Source organism: Phyllostomus hastatus, unplaced genomic scaffold, assembly GCF_019186645.2.
Source record: "Phyllostomus hastatus isolate PE091 unplaced genomic scaffold, TTU_PhHast_1.1 phas_contig_1, whole genome shotgun sequence".
NCBI classification, from domain to species: domain Eukaryota; kingdom Metazoa; phylum Chordata; class Mammalia; order Chiroptera; family Phyllostomidae; genus Phyllostomus; species Phyllostomus hastatus.
This window is the reverse complement of record NW_025333498.1, coordinates 46,752,439-46,775,869: the sequence shown is the minus strand read 5'-3', so window position 1 is coordinate 46,775,869 and position 23,431 is coordinate 46,752,439. Positions and strand designations below refer to the sequence as shown.

The 23,431-nt window shown below is 32.5% G+C and overlaps 1 protein-coding gene across 1 annotated transcript in view; it reads right to left on the bottom strand.

Moving 5' to 3' along the window:
- The window catches only part of LRP1B (LDL receptor related protein 1B), a 1,811,620-nt gene that overhangs the window by 121,740 nt on the left and 1,666,449 nt on the right, over positions 1–23,431 (bottom strand). Inside the window, exons 71-78 of the mRNA XM_045853515.1 lie at positions 21,616–21,722; positions 21,144–21,276; positions 13,664–13,786; positions 7,741–7,866; positions 6,888–7,025; positions 5,245–5,379; positions 2,128–2,247; positions 305–546 (exon numbers count right to left, since the gene is read on the bottom strand). Of these exons, the coding sequence (XP_045709471.1) occupies positions 305–546; positions 2,128–2,247; positions 5,245–5,379; positions 6,888–7,025; positions 7,741–7,866; positions 13,664–13,786; positions 21,144–21,276; positions 21,616–21,722 (1,124 nt within the window). The remainder of the gene's footprint in view (positions 1–304; positions 547–2,127; positions 2,248–5,244; positions 5,380–6,887; positions 7,026–7,740; positions 7,867–13,663; positions 13,787–21,143; positions 21,277–21,615; positions 21,723–23,431) is intronic.

Below are 23,431 nucleotides of genomic sequence, written 5' to 3'. Positions count from 1 at the left end.
CCTCATATTTACAATAATTTGTATAAAAATACAAAATGTAGAAATGTTTGGTATTATGTTACTATTCTTATATAACTAAGTCAAAAGCATTGAAACAAAGCATAATATCATGCAATTAAAATAAATGTATAGGCAGGTACAAGAATAAACAAGAAGTTAATTGTTTTTCTATATAGGAAAATATTGGGAGGAATGATTGGATATTTTGATGACCTTTTATAATCAGATATTTTGATCAATATATTAAAATAAAACAGGGAGATGAGAGGGTATGAGCCTTGAAATATTCAATGTGTTTACTTACAATCAAGCCACTGTTTGTTTGCCTTTTTTCTCTATCATGGATCCTTTTGTAGAAAATCCCTCCTGGATTAAACTGAGTACTCCAAATAATCGTATCTTTTTGATAATATACATCCATTCCTGTTATCCTTGAATTATGTTCAACATGAGAAATTTGTTGATGATCACCACTGTAGTTGAATGGATATATAAAACCCAGGATATCAGTGTCATTAGCAATGTAGAGAACTTGATCTTCAGAGCCTGGAGATTATTATAATAAAATACAAAAATAAAGTAAATTTCAACTAATGTAAAACAATGATTGTCCTGTTAAATTATCTTGAATTGTATTCTTAAAACAGTTTCTTTCTTACCTCAATAAAAGTCAACCAGATTTACACTGCTTTTTAGTCTTCACAAACTTACATTAAATATACAGTTACCTAAACATTACTAAGAGTTATTAATGTAGGTTTTCCTAGGGCAAAACTTACCTTACAGCTACAGGTTAGGTATCTGTAGTAATTATCCTTTTCATGAAGAGGGATTTGTTTTAGTATGTTACAATACATTATATTCTTCTATTTTCTAAATATGCAGATGTTATACTGTATACTCATTAAGCTTCAAACATTTCTAAGCATTTAGTTTATGTACCAGTGTGATCATTACCTTATAATAAGTTAAGATATGAAGTCTTTTTCTTCCAATATTTACATAGGTCAAATATTTATTTTTATTATACAAAGTTATCAGTATTTGCTACATTAAAGTGACATCATCTTAGTACCACTTAAAATTGTGCTAAGTGGAACTCTCTAACCTGAAGTTTTGACAACTACGGTATAACACTGATGTGATATGCACCCTGAGACAAGTAAAACCCCCAGTCAAATCCTGAAAATATTAATTAAAATATTAATGACACTATAAAAAAGATTGAGTGGCATATATAGTATCTGCAAATTTACAAAAATAATTATACATGAGTCATAGTTCAGCTCTATATGTTTAGTAGTTCTCAGTTACTGAAAACATATTCTGTGGCAGGCACTGAGTTAAGCCTCTCACAATTTTTCTGCTCTTCTTACAACAACCATGAAAATAGGTACTAGTATTCCCATTTTACATATGAGGAACTGAGGTTCAGAGTTAGAGAACTTTCCCTGGAAGCACAGTCAACAAAGTACAATGACTCTATAGTTCATTGTCGATTCCCTACATCATGTTGTCTCACTCTTGTAATGACTGAATCTTACTAACATTGTCCAATCAGACCCTGTAGCTAACAATATTTAAATTATAATAATATTTAACAAAATATGAACATTAAAATTCATACCTAATAAGGCCCCAAATCCATAACTGTCATTTAATTTTTAAAAGTAATATTCTTAAGTGGAGGCAATCTGAGTTTAAAAGCACAATTTTATTTTAAAACCTTTTCAATTCTTACTCAAAATTCAATTCTCCTTATACTGCTAACCTTTAACTTATTATTTTTGTCCCAATGGTATAATAATGTCTCAATACACTGAGAGTGGACCATAAAGAAAGATACTTTCCTATTCTTTCACATTTGCTCTTAAACTTTTATGTCCCCTGAAAAATTGATTCAAACACAAAAGTGATTTTTAACAGCAACAATGTGTTTGTCTTATCTATAAACCATCACAAATTAAATTAAGAAAAATAAGTGACTGGTTAAATTAATAAGCATTAAAAATAGACTTATTTTATTTTGTCAGGCATGAAGCTATTTCTAAAATACAGCATGAATCTTCCCATAATATATTTATAGCAAAATCATACTAGCACTTGAAATAATGCTCATAGCCTTACCTTTTGCTATGCAAGTGCTATTTCTTTCTTGAAAATTCTGGTCACATACACATTTATATGATCCTTCCATATTTATACACTTATGTGAACATGTGCCAAAGACCAAACATTCATTAATATCTGAAAAGAAGAGTTCAAAATAGCATCATCGGATGTGAACCAAAGTGTCGCAGGTTCGATTCCCAGCCAGGGTACATGACTGGGTTGCAGGCCATAACCCCCAGCAACCGCACATTGATGTTTCTCTCTCTCTCTCTATCTTCCTCCCTTCCCTCTCTAAAAATAAATAAATAAAATCTTAAAAAAATAGCATCATCATACCCCAAATTATCACTTCTATTCCTTCTATACTTCAAAATGACAAACTTCTTTTTTTCTTATTTCTATATTTTGTCTTTTCAAAACTTTATCAGTGACTTGTATAATATTGTTAGGTCATGATACTTTTTCACAATAGTTTCACTATAATAATTTATCAGGTGTTTGTATATTGCTTGTTAATACACTTAACACATTGAAATATCCATTTCAAACTCCCCTAGTGTTTGCATTTACTCAAATAGATCTTGAAGTCTCCTTTTAAGGCTGTTTCTAATTACCCAACTCTATACCTCTGCATGTGTCATACACTGTTCCTTGTCCTATAATGTCATTTCCCACTTTTATGCAAAGAATTTCTACTCATTTCTCAAGATCCACCTGATATGAAGCCTTTCTGGGTCTCCATCAATGTATAGTAGTAACTATCCATCCCATAGTTTCTACGCTCTGCTGTTTTGATATTTTTCTCTTGCATCATTTCTCTTGCACACTATATTTCAGATATATTGTCATATATTTATATCCTCTACTTGACTGCCAGTCTCTTTAGGGCATAAATTTTGATTTATTCATTTTTTTATTGCAAGCATTTTGCACAATGCTTAGTAGAGAATGAAGATATGGATATATTGCTAGTATACTTCTGGTTTCATATATATAAAGTGACTATGTAACAAGAAGGGCAATGTGAAATAAACAAAACTGGATGTCTATATAAACAAATATGTATATATTATAAGTAATCAATCTACCAATCACAGGCAATATTTTGTGGTTCAGCACCTGCCTCTGATTTTAATGGCGTGAGCAGGGCCAGGTTTGAAATCAGGTGATTCTGGTGAATTATCTACTTTCTCTCTCTTTTGTTTTCTATCAGCATAATTCTTTGGCCCCTTTTATCCCAGATAGTTTCTTTAATTATGTAATAAATTTGTGATATAAGGCCTTCTCTTGAATTAAGGATAAACAGAGTGATAATAATTATCGTTTATTTAGCACTTAACAGCATTCTGAAGGCTGATGGTAGAGATGAGGGTTTTCCCCGTGACGCCTGTCCATGGCAGTGCCAAGGCTTACAGGCAGGTTTTCTCCTTCTGATCCTGTTTTCTCTATTAGATACTGTGCCCAAGAACTAAGCACTCTTAATACAATTCAGTTCTATGTGTGAAATTCAGGATAAAGAGGCAAAAAAATGTGTTTACTTATTTTAATGTAGATTATACCAGGAATTGAGTAAAATATATGTTATCAAGCACTTACTCATCAGACTATTATAACAAATATTTTACATTATTTGATACTATGGTTTTCTTTTGATAGGAAATCAAAATAAGCAAAAATCTGTTTAATTTAATAAAATCTTAGTATCCTCAGATAGCCCTGTAATGGCCAGAATCACCATTTTCCCTTCATCTCTGTTGTAATGTCTGTTCTGTGAGCATTGGCAGAGAACAGAGGAATCCCACACATGTCCAATATCTAGAATGGTGACTCACAACTGTTATTCCCATTCTACTTCTGTTATTCCTGATATTTCTTTCCTCTAGACATTTCAGTTGCATAGTTTTGGCTTTGACATCAAAAAACAAGTCCTTAAGTTGTTTATTTGAGCTATATAAAGGAAGAGCACAAATTTAAATTATTTTGATAACAAACCAAGGAAATGTCTATCTCCTCCATACCAGGTCAAACCCACTACTCAAAAATAAATATGAACTAATTGATGTCATTTGAAATTAAAATCTTAAAAAGATTGTGTGTGTGTGTGTGTGTAGTATGTGTTTTATTATACAATTGATAGTTTCTAGGAAACAAGAAATATTTTAGTCAAGAAAAAAAGTGCTTTCATATTAAAGAAAACATGTTGCCAGTTTTTAGTGTTCCATGTTAATGGAGAAATAAAATGTCATGAATAAATGTCATATATACATCCAAACATGTATATAACTCAAAATGTATGTGATATGGATATACTTGTTTCCTTTTGGCTGAATATAATTAATTTCAATAATCCAATTTTGATTGACATTATATAATACACCCCCCTTTTTATAAACCAAAGAACAACATGAAGAGACAATAGTAAGGGAAGCTGGCAGGTGAAAGCATCATTTAGGTTTGACCCTAATCACAATAATATCAATTTTAGTGAAGAATCTTGCATAAAGAGCATAGTATTTCATGACTACAGTCAAAGCCCTGGTTTAAATTGCATTTACATAAAACTTACTATAAGATTCTACCTGTCCTTCATGCTCAATTTTTAAATGATCTTATGTAAGTTTACAGAGATTTATTTATATCCTGTCTTTGAATTTCAAAGGACATATCTTGGCAATACAAAGCACTATGTAAGACATGGTGTCTGGAGAAAAGCCCACAATTCTCTAAAAGTGAATTGCCTATTGCATTATTGCAAATGCCACAACTCAAGAGAAATGGGTCATCATAAACATGCTCTTTCATGAAGCGCCTGTAATTCTCCAATGGTTCCTGAACCAGCAATTGCATTACTTACATTTCTAAACAGAATTGTAACAATACTATTGAAATTCCTACAGGTCTGAATCAGCCACAGAAAAGGCTCTGTAGCCTCAGTGATAGTCAGCTTAGCAGTACAAACAAACAGGCTGTTGACCCCAGGGACTTCCAATCTTGCAGGAAAACCAGTAACCCATAGATAGATACACACCATTTTGATGAAAATCAATCCCCTGTCATCTCACAATTTAGCAGCTCTGGGAGTCTTTATAACCTAAAGATTTAAAAGCAAGCTGTTGAGTAAATGTACAATACCTTCACAATGTCTGTTTTTCATGTTTCTCTGAAATCCAGGTTTACAACGACAGAAAACAGATGTTTTTATTTGATGACAATTTGCATCATCTCCACATGGATTCACATTATCTTCACAGGTATATTCAATGGGAGCTGAGATTTAAAAATATGTTCAAAACCAACATAATTTTATTTCCTGAAGTGGGAATTCATTTTTTTTAATTAAAAAAATATATTTTACCATATATAATTCTTTTTGAATTTATAAAATTATGGTTTTCTCATCATATAAGCCTTTTTTTCTTATAAAAAGATATATAGAAACAGATAGAAACCGAACTCATTTACATTGAACATAGCTTAGACCAAACTGCCTATGGAGATATTTATAGCTGTTATCTAGGTACTCTGCTTTCTAAAAGGAAGTCAGGAATCAATGACTCTCGTGACAAGCACTCTAAAATGTTATGATGTACTTCTATGAGTACTGCATCCGTCTCTAAGAACCAAATATCTCCTGGAAACGACCTAGAGATGTAGCCACTTGTTAAACTAATCTTAGTATTCAGGAACACAATCCTGGCTATGACCCTGTTCCTCAAGCAGATAGACACAACCATTAGTTCTTGAACTGTTATAGTCTGGACATATGTATGAGGACTGAGTATGTAATATGTTCCAGTGGTCATGGGCTGTGACATAGGTTAAGACAAACTTGAGTTATACGTCATTCCCATCATATTTGTTATAATTTCATTGCTTTGGTTCCCATCCTGGAAAACATTTTAGAATGCAATTAAGTGAGGAGACAATATTATAGATGTAATATTAAATGATATCTATTTTACTTAAACAAATTAAATAGAGAATAATGGAAACTTTAAATATCAGAATTGTAACCATTATTAATCACCTTTAACTCTTGAGTATTTTACCATTAACTAAAATACATGAGAGGAATTATACTATGGATGAGATGATATGTGTGGCCATAGCCTAACGTGCATTGCTTCACCAACCTGTGAGAAACAACTTAGATGCATAAATAAGAAAAAATTAAAAGGAAAAGTAGGAATTATTTCATGGCTTTTACAAACAACCTTAATCTAGGGTCATAAGTTCAATTATATTTTTAATATGGAAAATCCTACATCAAATGTATTTTCTAAACATAAATGCATAACTGTCAAGGTCTATACCTCAAGTACCACAGCATTCTAACAGAGTAAAATGATAATGGTTTCTTTAAGAATAATTCAGCAACAGATTAAAATTTTAACACACAGGAAAATTATTAAGACCTTTATCATCATTTAACAAATGTTAATATTTGTAAAATTCAAAAGTATTCAAATTATTTTTTTATAAACTAAAATATTAAGTGATACAGATTTCTTTGCTGACATTGAAGTCTATATTTGGATATTGAGTCTCAGCTTTAGCTCCAAGTTTACTCATAGCAAATCTGCCTTTCCTGTTTCATATTTTGTAACATTAATTTAAGCGATATTCAAGTTTGCTTTGGAAAAAGCTTTACATAATGGTATTACTCAAGCACATTTTGAAGAACATTTTTTTTCTCACAGTAGTAATAAACATGGTCATAATGAAGCAAAAATTGGAATTGTGTGTCAGAGCACTTGAACAGAAAATAAACTCACTTATTCTGCAGCCTTGTTCATCTGAACCATCCCCACAGTCATCAAGCTGATCACACTGGAGGTCCAGGGATATACATTTTTTATTACTGCAAGCAAACTCATCTTTTTTACAAGGTTTCACTTTATATGTAAGCTTACCTACAGAGTCATTAAAGAATGATTAGTGTTATATAAAGTCAAAATGAATTCACTGAGCAAATAAACAAGTCCAAGATTTTACTGAATGCTATAAAACAAACAAACAAACAAACGAATAAAAACACGGATCCACAATCATTATTTGAAGCCCATGAGGTCAAATTTCAAAGTTCTGAAATTTTTATATTTTTAATAAAATAACAGAGTATTTTTTTCATAGTAGATATCACCTTATTTCCACAGGAAAATATGTGAATATAAAGTTAAGTGGGATTTCTTTGAAGTAATATAAACTGCCTCAGACCAGTTTAAATTAGTGTTTATCCCCAATTTTGCCCCATATTTTAGTAAAGCCTTTGATTTAAGAATTGTGAAAAAGGGTTGTATATACATACATACATACAATCTATATAAGTGCACTCCAACCCAAGGAGCTATTTAATGGAGACCATGTTTAAACCACTGTTATTTCTCTTATGCAGTGCCTATGGAGAGATTTGTGGACCAGAAGAGACTCTGGATTAAGCTGTACAGCTCTGCTATGTGAAGAAAATGTTAGCAGATTATTTTAATTTCCTGTTAGAAGATCAAGTTCCAGGAAAAAAAAATACACTTAGACATACACATTAAACATTTTTTTAAATTTTTTGAATTCTAAAATCATTATATTAAAACAGTCACTGAATCCCAATTATTCCATTTTAAATGGATTTACCACCACATTGATCTTCATCTGAGCTGTCTCCACAGTCATCAATCCCATTGCACATTTGTTCAGGCTGCAGGCATATTCTGTTATTTCTGCATCTGTAAGGTCTTGTGGGTGGGCAAAGATATTTGGCTGATAAAACAAAAACAAAAATCAAAGCAGCTCCTTTGGGTACACTAACTTCTGAAGAACAATATTTCTTTTGTCTTTTTCTTTCATTTCAAATCCATTATCTAGCTTTTTTTGGAATATCTTTTGTTGTGAAAATTTCCTACATGTAGGTACCAGAAAAATGTGTGGTAACAGAAGCTTATGATCCTAGCTACTTATATTAAGTACAGAAAAGAGTGCACAGCTGAAATGTTGAATGGAATAAGAAAAAGAGCCAAATTTCATGGTCTTGTTTCCAGATGCCTTATCTTAGACACCCTCACTTGGTATACCAAATTAATTCATGTCTACAGTTTATACAACATGGCAGGACGCTTAGCTATCTGAGATAGCAATTTCACACTGAATGGAGCTTTAGCAAGCACATGTTATAGGCCAAAAACTGAAAATAGGACATTCAGTGAAATAAATATCTCAGTACTACTATAGCTGAGTTTCTCACTTTATTTTTCTCTAAATTAATGTGTAGCTATGTACTTGAAGCACATAAGGTGATCTTAGTTTACTCGTTTTTAGCATTTGTGTGTGTGGGTGGGGGTGAGAGAAAGAATTAAACAGATATCAATGGAAGCCAGAGAAATGGAAGCCAGAAAATTCTTTACTTGTCTTAATTATCACTATCTCATCAAAAGTCTTTGACTCCTAAAGTAGGAAACATCTATAATGATTCTTCCTCTGCACAGTTAGAGCATTATGGGATTCTCTCCCTGCTTCCCCCATGTCCTCACTCTCAAAACTTCTGCTTACTTATTCTCATTCATTCTCATGTATATACTTGAATCTATACTTTCAGGACTTTCAACTTGCTATCTAAGTATAGTATGTCACAATTAATTATAGAGCATTCCCACAGGAATTTCAAATTCAACAAATTCAAAACTCAATTCCTCTCATTTTTCCTCAGCTCTCTTCTTCCCAAATGTAAGATGTGCTTTATTTTCATAGTTCTGTTAGTGGCACATCATAGCCACATGTCTGGGATTATTCTAAATGCATTCCTCTCACTGATCTTCAGCTGTGATTATTAGTCAACAAGTTCAGATGATATTGTTCCCAAATTTGCCATCTTCTTTCTATGCATAACAGTTACAGTCACAATAGCTTAGTTCTTTATTATCTCTTACAGAGCTGACTGTAATAGAGTCCTAAATGTCTCAGTTTTGCTGACCAAACTAAGATTCTCCACCAGAACAATCCACCTAACATATTGATTTGGTTATCTCTCCCAAAGTTACTCATCTTTTCAGAATAAAATTTGAGATACTTTATGTGGCATAATAGACTTATCATTACCTTGTTCATACCACTCTTACAGAGTTATCACTTGCCACTCTTAATTTTCTAGCAATGCTACATTATTTGTTCCTTAAATATGCAATATTTCTTTTGCTGACCTCCTTGCTTCAGTTGAAATCTGGTGTTACTCCAAGCATAGTTCCTCTGCTTTAGGTCTTTCAGGAATGTCTTTTAAATTGCTAAAACCTCATGTTATCTCATATTTGAAGATAACCTAGCTTCCTACCACGGCTTCCAGGATTGTGTTACCATATCTTCATATTCTATTTTTAAAAATACACTGAAACAAAGAACTGCTAATTTGAGGGTCAAGCATTTCATTACACCTTTTCTTACTACTATTTTCTCATTAACTTCATAAACATCACTCCCTCCCTAATTCACTGAGGATTGTAGCACCTACCCTCATTGCTACTTTTCTTCATCCAAATTCATAACACCATCCTTCATGATTTCAACATCCATATAAGTAAACCAACCAATGAGTGGGCCTCCTTGCTCTTTAATTTTCTCATACCTACTGCCTTTTCATCTAATCCACCTAGGCCACCCACTCACCTAGGGAATTGTAAACATTGGTGGATTGCAACATTCTTTTTTAAATTCAGTCAGTGACAGTTCCTGTTGCTTGAAGACAGGGGCACTATTATACATGGATGTAACTAGATTTGCTACTTCCTCCAACTTCATTTACAATACTACTAATTTGAAAGCTCCAAATTCTGATGACAATCTCCTACTTTTCCAACTTTTTAATTCACCCAGTCTCATTAAGAGATTCCAAAGCCTGAGCTGAAACATAAAGCTGAAACCTCAGCTTCAGCCCATTAATACATCCACTTTTTTCCTATTTACCAATGTCTTCTTTTTTCTTCATACTCTCTTTCTGTTCACATTAGCGTGCATATTTCATCTCTGAATATACTCGTTTGACACATGTTCATTGGTAACCTGTTATACATCAGACACTGTTCTAAGCACTCATTTACAGACTCACTTTTGTTGAAATAATGTGAATTTTCTGGTTCTTTTCTCTTTTTCATCTTAGTTATCTAAAAAAAACCCTACAAACTTAAGTAAATAAACTATTCGCTATCCCAATGTATGTTTCTGGGAAGTTCAGGAATATTGCAGATAATCTTATCACAAAGCTACATGACACTACAGATATACATATCAATGCCAGGTGAGCCCTGAATACTACTTGAATATCTTTTACATATATCTAGCCATCACTCACTTACACTTTGCAATAAAGATTCAAATAAGAATTCCTTTGAAATCTTCCTACACCAAACTTCCACATTCTATATATGAATATGCTTCTTACTTCACACATAAAAAAGTAGAAAAAAGAGATAGAAAATGTGTTAACATCTTATTAAATGATACACATAGACCAGCATCTACACAGTATCTATCAACTCATTTCAACATTTTTTAATAACAGAGAAGGGGTTTCTACTCTTATCCAAAACTAATCTTTTTACCTGTTCTGCAACTCCTTTCCCCCAACTCTTCAGGAAACATTCCATCTTTCTTTAGACATTTTATTACTTTGGTATTTCTTTGACCACATTTTTTCTCTTATGGTTGTTAATTCTTTTGTGGTCACTCATCTGAGTTTTTTTCTGGCTGCTCATATTTGTGTAGATGTTTGGAATCCCTTAACATTCTATTCTAATCCCTTTTTTTTTCTGATGCTTTACTTCTACCTACTCTAAATCTAATACTTCCCATAGTACTTAGTACCACATTTTATGCTAACTCTTAAACTTATATCTCCAGCTTGGCTCTTTAAGTTCTAGAACGAAATATATCTAGCACCTACTTATAATCTCTACTTGAGTGTTCACTCAAATGCATCTCATACCAGGCTTTTAATCTTACTTATAAAACTATTCTGTTCCTGTGTTTCCCATCTATTCAAACATGCAAGCAAAAACACCCTATAAATCATGCTTGGCAACTTTTTCTCCCCCATCCTTTATAGCCAATCCACTATTCAACCCAATTTATTTTGCTTTTTAAATAGCCTTCAAATCTGTGCATACTTTACCATCACATGCTGTCATTGTCTGAACAGACACTAACTGCACAGCTTGCCCACAATACTGCCGTTGTCTTAACTAGCCTTACCTCTTTCTATCCAACATTCGTAAAAATATAAATATGACCACATTCATCTTCTGCTTAAAGTTCTTCAGTATTTTTAATTGATTTTAGGCTAAATCTAAAAATCCTTGCTGAGATTCATAAGGTTTCAAGTGTCTCCTGTCTCTTCAGTTTCATCCTAAGCCAGTCATCTCACTTGCTCTGTACTCTCCAGGAACATGCATCTGTCATTTCCTCTAGTGAGCTCTAATTTGCTCTGCCCTGAGGTTTTTCCACTTCTTGCTTCTTTTGCTTATGACACTGTGTCATCCACCTCACCCATTCCTTTCACCTCCCAGCAGCTATATATCTCTCAAATTCTTATTGTACTCAAATATTATTTCTCATAACTCAAGACTGAATAAAGTTCCTCTGTTCTATATTTTCATAATTAACTATATTTTCTCCAATGCGCATATCATAGTTTATATCTATATAATATCTATATATTTTTTATGATAGTCAGTATCACTGTTTCACTAGATTCTCAGCTGTGTGAAGCCAGGATCCATGTCAGTGTTTCTCATCATTTTCTCACCAAAAATAATCACAGCCTGTAACTTAACAAATTTTTATTAAATGAGTAAATAACCTTTCTCTGCATTGTTCATTATGCCTATGGTACCTTTTAGTATAGATCCTTCAAAATTAGAGCTTTCTGAATTGTCCTGTAGGCAGAGATAAGCTTATTCTCACTGTCTTGTATATACCTTCTACTTCATTCCACCATTGCTTAAAATGTAATGTAAAATATTATTGTAAATATTATTGTAATGTAAAATAAATGTAAAATATTATTTATCTAACCAGAATATTTTCTTACAAAAAAGAACCATGTGCTGTTCATGTTCTTAAATCCCAATTACTTAGCACAGTCTCCAGTACATAATAGCTTGACCCAGTGCTGATGCCAGTGACTCAGTGAGTGCAAAAACATTCAGAGAATCAAGCTCAATGTCATTTACAAGTTTTTAGTAGCTGTGTAGCATGTCACTGAGATTAATTTTCTGACCCTGGAAGTGGTCCTGGTAGTTGTCAAACATTTCCTTTCCACCCACTAGTTTTGTGCTAAGGTGGGATAGAGAATGAGGGAAAAAAAGAAAATAAAAGAATATTGTTTATAAACATAATGGGTTCTGGCTTGATTTTGATAGATAAATGCTTTTTTCATGTATTATGATTCACACACAATATACAAACAGTATATGCCCCAGTGATTCTATAGACTCCAGTTTGTAAGATTATGTAAATGACTAAAATGGAAATTTAGTTACATCTCTCTTCAGTTGTACCTACAAAGAACACTTTCCAAAAACTGTCTTTTTCAAGTGTTAAATCCTTTAAAAAAGAATGTTGCCTGACTATTTTGGATTTTTTATTTAACTGTAAACCTTTATAGTCAATGTTATCATTTATCCAAAAATGCTGTACCAAATAGAACAAAGGATTTAAGTCTAAAAACTCATGCTATGTATTATTTAACTTACCTGATGTACTATTAAGTTATATTTGAGGAATAGCAGTTTCTTTAAATTAGAGAAGAAATTACCTTCTTTCTGAAGTCAGATACAAAGAATAAGAACAACTAAAATATTTACCAAATATAATAAATATATAATAATATAATACTTTATTGTAAAGATCTAAATTATATATTTGAACTTTTTTGTTGTAAAGCACTATTCTGACAAATATCAGTAAAGCATATCTTGAATTTGAAGAATCGCTAAAGTTTTTAAAAGATTTTTAGATTTAAATATTAAATAGCTCCTATTTAATTTCTCTGTCTAACATTTGTATCATATACCTATATAGAGATATCTGTATAGATATAAGTATAGATATAGGTACATTTATAGATATAGACCTCCCTTCTCTCAACAGCCTCAGCCTCAGTAGTTGGTGGCATGTGGAACTACATAATTTTGTTATTCACATTTTTTCCATGTACTTATCTGTCAAAAATTTTTTTATACAAAAGTAATTTTGATATGAAGCCAAAGTCTTTATATGAACCATACTCAATTCACAAGGTCAACTACTCTGAAACCTCTCAGACAGACCTAATCTATCTTTTGAACAGTGTTGACATGAAAGTTCAGATTTAGGAGTGCTTTCTATAAAGTGATAAACTTTGAACAGGGTAATCTCTTATTACCTGAACAAAAGTTGTTATCTGTGGTTATACTTTATCTACCTAACCCCAGGATGGTAGAATTTGTGGTTCACTTCCCCACTTCATCGATTCACTTTGGTGCATTAGATCAGGATATGAGAAAACAATCTACAGCCACATGAAATGCCATACCACACATATCAGGGGCTTCATCAGAGTTGTCTCCACAGTCATCTTCTCCATCACACACCCAGAAATGTAGTTTGCAAATAGAATTATTGCAAAGAAATTCATCTGCTCTGCATATATTTCCTCCTTTATTTTAAAACAAAAAAGAGAAATACAGACACAGCATAATTAAAGCTAGTCAGTGTCACACATATTACTATAAATCTTAGTACAAATTCTACTATTTCAGTTCTATGTTTTTTTTTCTATGTAATATCGATACAACATGTCCAAATTTATTTTTTCTTTCTTTTTTCTAAACTCTCACCTAAGGACATACTCAGAGAGGGGGAAAGGGAGGGAAAGAAATATGGATGTGAGAGAGAAACATCGATAGGCTGCCTCTCACACACTCCCCTACTAGGGACAAATCCACAACCCAGGCATATGCCCTCACCATGAATAAAACCCAAGAACTTTCAGTTTATAGGACAATGCTCCAGCAAACTAAGCCATACCAGCCAGGGCATCTAAACTTTTTTTAAAAAGGTATTCATTGCTTACTTTTCAAAACAAAATGCTATTACTCTCATGTATATCATGTTTTCTTGAAGAATAATAATAAAATGGTAAAAGGAAGTTTTGTCAAATCTAAATTAACTTCCTGTCACATTTTTTATGTCACTGAGTGTAAGGAAATTTAGATTTTAAATTACATTAATTTTCATCATTAAAATTGTGTTGTTTGGGAAAAAAAGAAACACAAAAATATTAGATAATTCAACTGTATCTAGAAACTAACAAACTGAATCACCAAAAAGACAATATCCAGCAAAAGGTTTTGTAGTCACAGAAAGATAATTTTAAAGCAGAAATAAGAAATTGGCTATGTGATGAAACATTAGTTATCTTTACAAGACTTGTTCAATAGAGTACCCTATTTTTTGTTTTATTTAATGTTTGAATTTTTTCTCTTTACAATTAAATATAAAACATTGAGAATACAGGAATATTCTAACTAAAAATTAAGTACATTTACCTCATGCAAAGGATCCAAAGAACTAATAAATTGGAGATTATGTGTATATATGTAACAATATACAGTGGAAACCACAATGGTTGGGAAGTTAAGAACTTGCTTTATTTTGCTTTGGACAACTTTATTAATTTCTCTGGGACTATTCTTCACATGTTACAAGGGAGTTATGGTTAAATGATCTATAAGGTCATATTTACAAACTATACATGAGGTAATAGCACAAAGATACTTCCTGGGTATTTAGAATTAGAATAAATAAGATTTCTCTCAGAGAATTACTTCACCTATTTAAACTTCATGCATAAGATAGCAAGCATAGCTTATACATCAGCTAGATTTGATGATTGAAGGTATTAATATATTTTTTAAAGGATGTTCATTTAAGCATGGGGTTGGGGAGCAATAGTGCTCATCCTTCCAAACCTAGAAAATACCTAGGAAGAAGCATTGCTCATCTTATGCATACTCTTTGCAGTGAATAATGAGCTCAGGCTTGTGAGAGTCAAGTAGTTCTTGTTCTGAGTTTTGATTTGTACACAAATCTCTAATACTTCATTTCTAGTATCAAAGATTTAACTTAGGAAATAGCAGGATCAGATTTGAATTTTAGAATGATAACTCTAGTTACAGTGTGGAGAACTTGGAAATCAAGACAGTGAGGGTTAAAGACAACATGGAAAGGTAAAAAATAAAAAAATAATAATAATAATTTGAAGAGGGGTTGCACCAATGCAGACTAGAACTGATGTTAACTTGACAGATAGTAGCTACATTTGAGAGCTCCTGGGGAGACAGAATTCTCAGGACCTAAGGACTGAGTAGATGGAGAGTGGCAGAGATGGAGAGAGGAGAATGAGTAATTACAGTACTCAGTTTTTTGTTTATTTGGACAACTTGGTGAATCCTGGTGTTGTTTAATAAATAAAGGAACAAAATAGTAGGAGCAGACTTAAAAGAAATAGAGGCAATTCACTTAAGGTACTGGTCAGACCACCATGTAGTGGTATTTAGGAGGCTAGTGGGTAAATGTGTCTAAAATATAAGATAGGTTTCTGAGCCATAAAATGTATAGCTGGGGATGGTCAGATGGAATTATTATTTTAAATTTAGAAAAGAACAAAGAGATAAGTATTATTTAAAGACCAGATACAGAAAAAGTGGTTGGAGAAATACCTACAATGTGTCCTAACTTAAAAGGCCATTGTAGGCACATTTAAATAATTAAGGGAGTCAATTTAGTGAAGTGGTGGTGGGTTTAGTAAAATGCTATTTTGCTAGTTGCTTGAATGAGAAAAAATAGGTATCTGAACACATTTAAATATTTCTGAGAATAATAATTCAGAAGACAAAGTAAGGTTGAAAATGCAAGATAAAGGTAATTGATAATGACTTCTTTGGTAATTCGGAAAGTGTGAAATTTTGAGTCTGATAGCAAAATTAAAAGATTATTCTTAGACTGGAGGTGAGACAAGTGTCCTATTTTAATAGAAAGCCAGGAGGAATGGTTAGGCACAGCTATAGGTAGCTTTGTTAATTTGGTGGTCAGATGTTTAAAAAATGATCATGATTTTTTATTGCTGTGAAGTAGAATGTGAGAAAATTAACTTATTAAAAATTTGGTATGAGTATTGATAGAAAATAATGATGAAAGAACTATAGGTAGATTGCTTAGAATCTTGAGTGATAGTTGAAGTTGAGACCAAGAATTTCTAGTGACATGAATCAGAAGAGTTGTATAATTTTCTGGAAAAAGCCTTAACAGAACTAATACAGTTTATATTGGCATTTCTAAGGACTAACAAACTCTAAAATACAGATCAAGGCAGCTCCTAATTGAGAATACCAAGGTGAATAACACCATGTGAGACTGCTAACAGTACAATGTCTGACCTTGGGTTGCCCCGTCTTTCAAATTTCTGCAGTTTTTTGCTCTAAAATGCCCTAATTTTAAAAATATTCTAAATTACTAAAACCCATGCAATAAAACATACTACAGTTTAACAGTTTTCTGTTTGAAAACAATAAAAATATAAAATATATAGCCCTTAGTTCTAAAGAAACTTAAGTTATGAGTGTTGGCTTAATTCAATATATAATCCATAGAATATAAAAAAAATGTGTTCTTTCAGAATAAAGGGTCTAGTGAGTAAATCTCTTGCATTTTCCAATTTACAATGAATAAAATTCAAACAAAATTTGTAAACTCGACATCCTGAGATTATTTTAGAAAACTCTATTTGAGACACATCAGTACTGTTGAAAGGAAAAATTGAGTTCACTAAAGTATCACATTAGATAATATTATAATTTTCCCCATGAGAGTGCCTGATGTGTCACTATTGTGTTAAGAAGAAGAAAAATAAAAATTAAATCATAATTGCAGCAGAAAGGCAAAGGTTTTGTGATAACCTACTAGAGGCTAGCTACTGCACTATAAAGATTTTGCATTTCAAAAAAATGCACCATGTTAGCTCCATGACCTCCTAAGTCAAACATAAAAGTTCTCAGTTAGAAATCACATGAAGCACATACAAACAGCAAAAAAGGGTATAAATTAGAAGAAATTATCTCAATTAAAATCTCAGTTTTCTTGTCATGCTCTTGATCAGCTCAACAAGTATTTAGAAAATAAAAAGTATGCATTAATTAACAATAACCTATGTCTAAATATGACTGAGTGCTTAGCAGTTCACATAAACCTGGATAAGTGTATCACTGTAGAAAATAGAATTCTCATTTTAACTTAGGTTGACAGAAACTTTAACATATAATATTTTAATTAAATAGTTCAGTAACATTTTTATATTGTTGTTCAAGTATAGTTGTAATTTACATGAGTAGCTTACACATTTTTAAGCTCATGATTATTAAAGAGAATAACTCTCAATCTTTTCCACTAAAATTTCTACAAGGAGTAAAGTTTGGGAGCTCGGTCCACAACAAACACTGTTTTCTTGAGGAAACATGTTTTACTTTTGAAAATGTAAAAGTTGTTTCTAATTCCATAGTAATTTAGATTTTAGTTTTTTTAAAGTAAACCAGTAAAACTGGTTCACTTGGAAAAATGTCCCATACTTAACCAGTCCCTAACACTCAGCCCCTGTTAGCTCATAGGTCAAAGTCTAGATGATTGTTAGTTAGGTTTAATAGCAGAGGTGTTTCTTCTGGTATTTCTTTTTCTCAGTGTCTTGATGTACATTTATCCAATACTTAAATGACTTCCTGGAAGTAAATTAAACACTAGAAATCTGAACATGGTCATGCTTTAGGATATATCCATATGGGATCAAATGCTTTATCCACCAAGATACTTCACTGGGATTTAATTACTTAACAGCAATAAACAAACAAATAAACAAACAAACAAATAAATAAAAGTTAAAGGCATGAGTAAGGAAGCTTTGACATATTACTAAATGATTGAAATAAAGACTCAACTCTTTAATCCAGTAAGCTTAAACATTTAATAGAATATTTTTAAATATGAAAGGTACCTCAGATGGCAAATGATATAATATTCAATTTTTTACTGTAATGTTTGATTTTTTTAACCTAGGTTCCTTTGTTCAAGCAGATTTTATGAAATCCAATATTAAACAAGAATAGATGAATCCTCACAAGATTGCCCCCTTTTCTCTCCCTATTCCCCACACACTCAGATATTCCTACAGTTCTTGGACACATTTCAATGTGGTTGGGATTGACAGCACGGAAAAATGATCACAGAAATGTTTATGGAGATAAGAAAAAAAAAAACTGGATTTCCTGATTGTCATTTCAGTAAATTATCTGTGCTATTACATAGCACACATATTATCACTCTCTCCTTAAAAAAATGTTCTCCTATCTGATCAACAAAACAAACAAGCAAGCAAAATATAACCAGAGACATTGAAATAAAGAACAAACTGACAGTAACCAGAAGGAGGCAGGTGGGAGATAATGGGAGAAAGAAGAGAAAAGGAACATGTATAAAGGACCCATGGACAAAGCCAAAGGGGGGAGGATTGAGGGTGGGAGGTGGGGGTGGGTGGTGCAGGGTAAAGTGGCAGTGGGAAAATGGAGACAATTGTACTTGAACAACAATTAAAAAAAATAAAAAACAAAAAATACTGCACTGTTACCAGGCATTCTGGCCTTCAGAAGGCGTGGGCTTTATATGTGTCAGTATTAAAGACAGAAAAATCTACTGTCAGTCAGCTTATTTGGCCCATGGAGCTAACAATAAAGTACTTCCCACGGACCTGTGCTACTCAAAGAGTGGTGCTCTGACCAGCAGCACTGGCATCTCCTGGGAACTTGTTAAAAATGCAGAATCTGTAGTCCACCCAGACCCACTGAAGAGGAATCTGTATTCAAACTGAAGTTTAAGGAGAAACTGTATGATAGGTATGAAACACAACCTATACTTTAAGCTTCTCTGAATTTTTTTGTTTCCTATACCTGTTTGCAAATATATTGAAAATATATATTTTTTTAAATGTTGAAGATTCCCTTAAAGGCTTGACAAACTTTTCATTACCCTTAATATTAAAACCAAGTTCTATAACGTAAACCTTCAGTTACTTGTGGTTCCTAACCAGCTAAATTGTCCCTCACCTCTGTGACTTTGTATGTAATGATATCACTGACTGAAGAATATTTCCTTGCTCTGTTGGCCTATATAATTGTTGGCATCAAGAAACTCACATTTCAACAGGGGAAATGGTCAGATAACAAACAAATAATTATATTAGAAGGACTATAATGATAACAAGAATCCAATCAAAGAATGGCTGGGTAAAATTAAGAAAAAATTGTACTTGGGTTGAAGATAGTAGTAAGTGAAATGGACTTGAAAGGACAGATACAATTTTTATTGGCAGAGATGTTGAAAAGCATATGGGATGTTGCTACAATATTTCTAGTTTGGCTGTGATACATGATACATAAAAAGAAGTAGAGAATATAATCCTGGGAAGATAAAATGGGATCCTCTTCATGTAAATCTGACTGCCAGCTTGAGTTATTTGTATATACACCAGGAAGGAAGAGGATTGAGTAAAGATTGACATAATCAGTTGTACACATAAATAAGATGAACATAGTAGAAATGAGTAGGACGCACTGAAGACCACTTAGTTGGTACTACATGAGCCCAGGCAAGGAGCAAAGAGAGAAAGAAATATCCTAACTACAGTGACAAAAGTTGAGGGGATGCAGCTTACTCGTTAGAGAGTAGAAGAAAGATGAATAACTTAATTTTTGTCCCAAAGTCTTTACAAAAGGGATTACATAAGATTATGACAGTCCATGAAGCTTTCTGTCTCTAGAGTAACCAATGACAGAGTTAGTGTGAGAAATTAACCAAAAGTAGAAACAGTTGTCATGTACGTTTAACCTTTAATGGGTCTCCATAACACATTGCAGATTCCAAAGGAGAGCTAGAATTTCTCCTGCTGAATATAACACTTTATCAGGTTCTGGGATGAAGATATTAGCAAATCATAAAGTTTTGATGTAATATTAGACAAAGTAGGAGATATTTTTCTTCAAGTGAGTAGGTATTTACAGAAATAAATATTTTAGTACATTTATACAGTATGAATCCCCAGTGCCTATTCAAGTGCCTTGCAGGCTATAACAATATCTGGTATCATCTCTGTGTTGTCCCAAATATTCTGAAATGTAATATCCACTTAGAGACTTTTGTGAGCAGGGTAAAAGAAATCTTAATGAATACTTAAATAATGTATTTAACATTATAAAAATAATAAGAGTTACCACACAATTTATAAGCTTTACCACATAATTCCTTTGCTTTTATTTCATTAACTCTAAGAGTAGTACCAATCACAGATTGTATTGTGGTGACTTACAACTAAAAGCTGTTATCTGTCAAGAAATGTCTTCACATAGCTAGAAAATAATATACTATAAAGCTCAAAGTTGTCTTCTAGACTGACAAAAAATGTAGGTGATTTTCTCAACCATATGGCAAGATGGAAATCTGAGGAGCAACTATAATATACATATGATCTAGCATATTAGTATGTGTAGTTTTAGTTCTAAAAATTATAGTAATATAGTAAGTTTGTTTTTATTCACTGAGAATAAGGCAAGCAATGTGGATGAGAAATGTATCCTACAGATACTTTTGTAATAATGGCTCTAGTGGCTCTGTTTCCTGTGTTCCTCCAGTATCTCTCTCTGACCCAGCACCTAGTCCAAAAGTGTGCTCATGTTAATACTCAGTAAAGACTTGCATTCTGTGGCTTTTGTTGTACAAAGAGTGACATTATACTCTGTGTGAAAATAATCCAGATTTTGTTTATTTAGAACAGACAATTATGTAATAAAACTAGAAAGAGTAAACAGAAGAATTGAATGACCTTATGTTCTGCCTCCAGTGCACTGTATACCATGCGTAGTGCTTTAACTACCATTCTGTTACTTGTGGCACATGCATACACACAAACACCTTACCTCTCTCACAGTCCTCTTCATCACTGCCATCTACACAGTCGTGAACTCCATCACACAGCCATCTAATTGGGACACAGTGGGCTTTATTTCTACATCGGAACTGATCTTCTGTACATTCAGTCACACAGTTCATCTGTTTAAATACAAGTAGGCACTCTGGTTTTTATTAATGATAATGATACAGTCACAGGCAAAATAAACACGTGGCTGACAATGCTGGAGATTTATTATACCATGGACTTGTTTGTTTTGATTTAATGAATATAATCTCTACAAATGAAAATGGCATTTAGTACATAGACAGCATTAAAATTCAGGGATTGGTTGAAATTATTAGAGTCAATATATTTGCCCTAATGTTTTAGACAGATAAGAATAAAGATTCTGTCCCTTTCCTCTGTTTTCATTACATTTGCTTTCCTAAATCTAATTCACGTAATTCAAAGATTTCAATCAAATGATAGGCTTTTACCTCATCTGAACCATCAGCACAATCATATTCTCCATTGCATTTCAACGATGCTGAAACACAACCTCCGCTGGCACATATATATTCACTTGATGAGCAAGTAGGAGAAGCTGAATGCAATTACAAAGTTGAGATTTAGATTCAGTAAAGGATTAACTGGTTTCACAGAAAAAAATTCATAAGCATATAACATTAATAGATAGTAATGGAAATAGTTTATATTATTTAAACTATATTTGACATTTGATATTAAATATTCATTTTTAAAGTGCTTTATAATATATAGTATTGTATTACATATACCTTGATAATGTAATAGATTGTTCAGGTAGTATTCAACTAAATAAACTAAAGAATGGGAAAAACCCTTCGTATTCTCCATCCCTTTGATTTTGGAGATGTAAATACATTTTTATAATTTTAAATTAAATTATTTAAAATATAAAATCCTTACATTATTTTCAAAACTATACTAGTATTTAGTGATCCTTGGGAATGTTAATTAATATATATATGCACTGTATAAAGCTAAAAGAGGAAATCTCAGCATGCTCTCACAAATGCTGTGATATTTATTTGATTATATTGATATAATTATATTTTCATAAGTTATAAGAAATGTTTTTGTTTTGGGGCTTTCAACACACACACACACTTAACAGAGCTTAACACACTTAATAATAATACTTATTTTAAGTATTCCTTTATGATACAGAAAATTAAAATAACACATAGATAAGTAAGTTATTACCAGAAGCCAATTTAATTAATTGACATTGAAATTATCAGAGCTGCCTTTGTCATCTATGGCTTTGAGTTTGCTTTGCATTCAAACCTCTGGGGTCCTTGGCCTTTTGTTAGATCACTAATTGGCCAAATGTACTTACACAATGACTTTGTGGTTTGAGTTGCATGTGGTTTGAGGAAAGCTAAAAAGCTTTTTCCTTATATTTTAATTTATTTTAATTGACAATATTTGTCTAGGGATTTGTATTATTAAGGAGCCAAGAAGGTGTCTGGGTTCAGTAATAAAAAAAAGATGTGATCAGTTAGAGCTGTGGACCATGGGCTTGGTACTGGAGTACTCAGTAATGTGCATGTCTTATATCTGCTACACCTACCTAGACTCTCACAGTAATGCCTTCATGATTATACACAGATTGTAGTATTCTTTCCCTAAATTTATGTTATATATTTCAATATATTTAGTATATTCAGTAAAAGAGACAAGTAAACTTTGCTCCAAATAAATCCAAGAAAACAGGATTTATAAAATCACCTCAGTTTCCTTCTAAGGATATCATTGCAAACAGATTAAAAACAACAATAGCCCTGGCTGGTATGGCTCGGTGGATTGAGTGTCAGACTTCGAACCAAAGTGTTGCTGGTTCCATTCCTAGTCAGGGCACATGCCTAGGTTGCAGTTCAGGTCACAAGGAGGGAGCACACAAGAGAGGCAAACACACATTGATGTTTCTCTCCCTTTCTTTCTCCCTCTCTTCCCCTCTGTCTAAAAATGAATAGATACAAATCTAAAAAAATAATAAAAAACAAAAGTAAAAATAAAACAAAACCTTTAAAAAGTAGCTTGTATAAAAATTAAGTTTTTAAAGCATATTTATAGAGTTATATTTAAAAAATGGAGCCCTGGTTTGTATAGCTCATTTGGATTGAGTATTGGCCTGAGAACCATAGGGTTGCCAGTGTGATTCCCAGTCAGGGCACATGGAGGCCCCTAGTGTGGGTCACGTGAGAGGCACCCATACATTGATATTTCTCTCACTCTCTCTCTCCCTCCTTCCCCTTTCTAAAAAGAAAT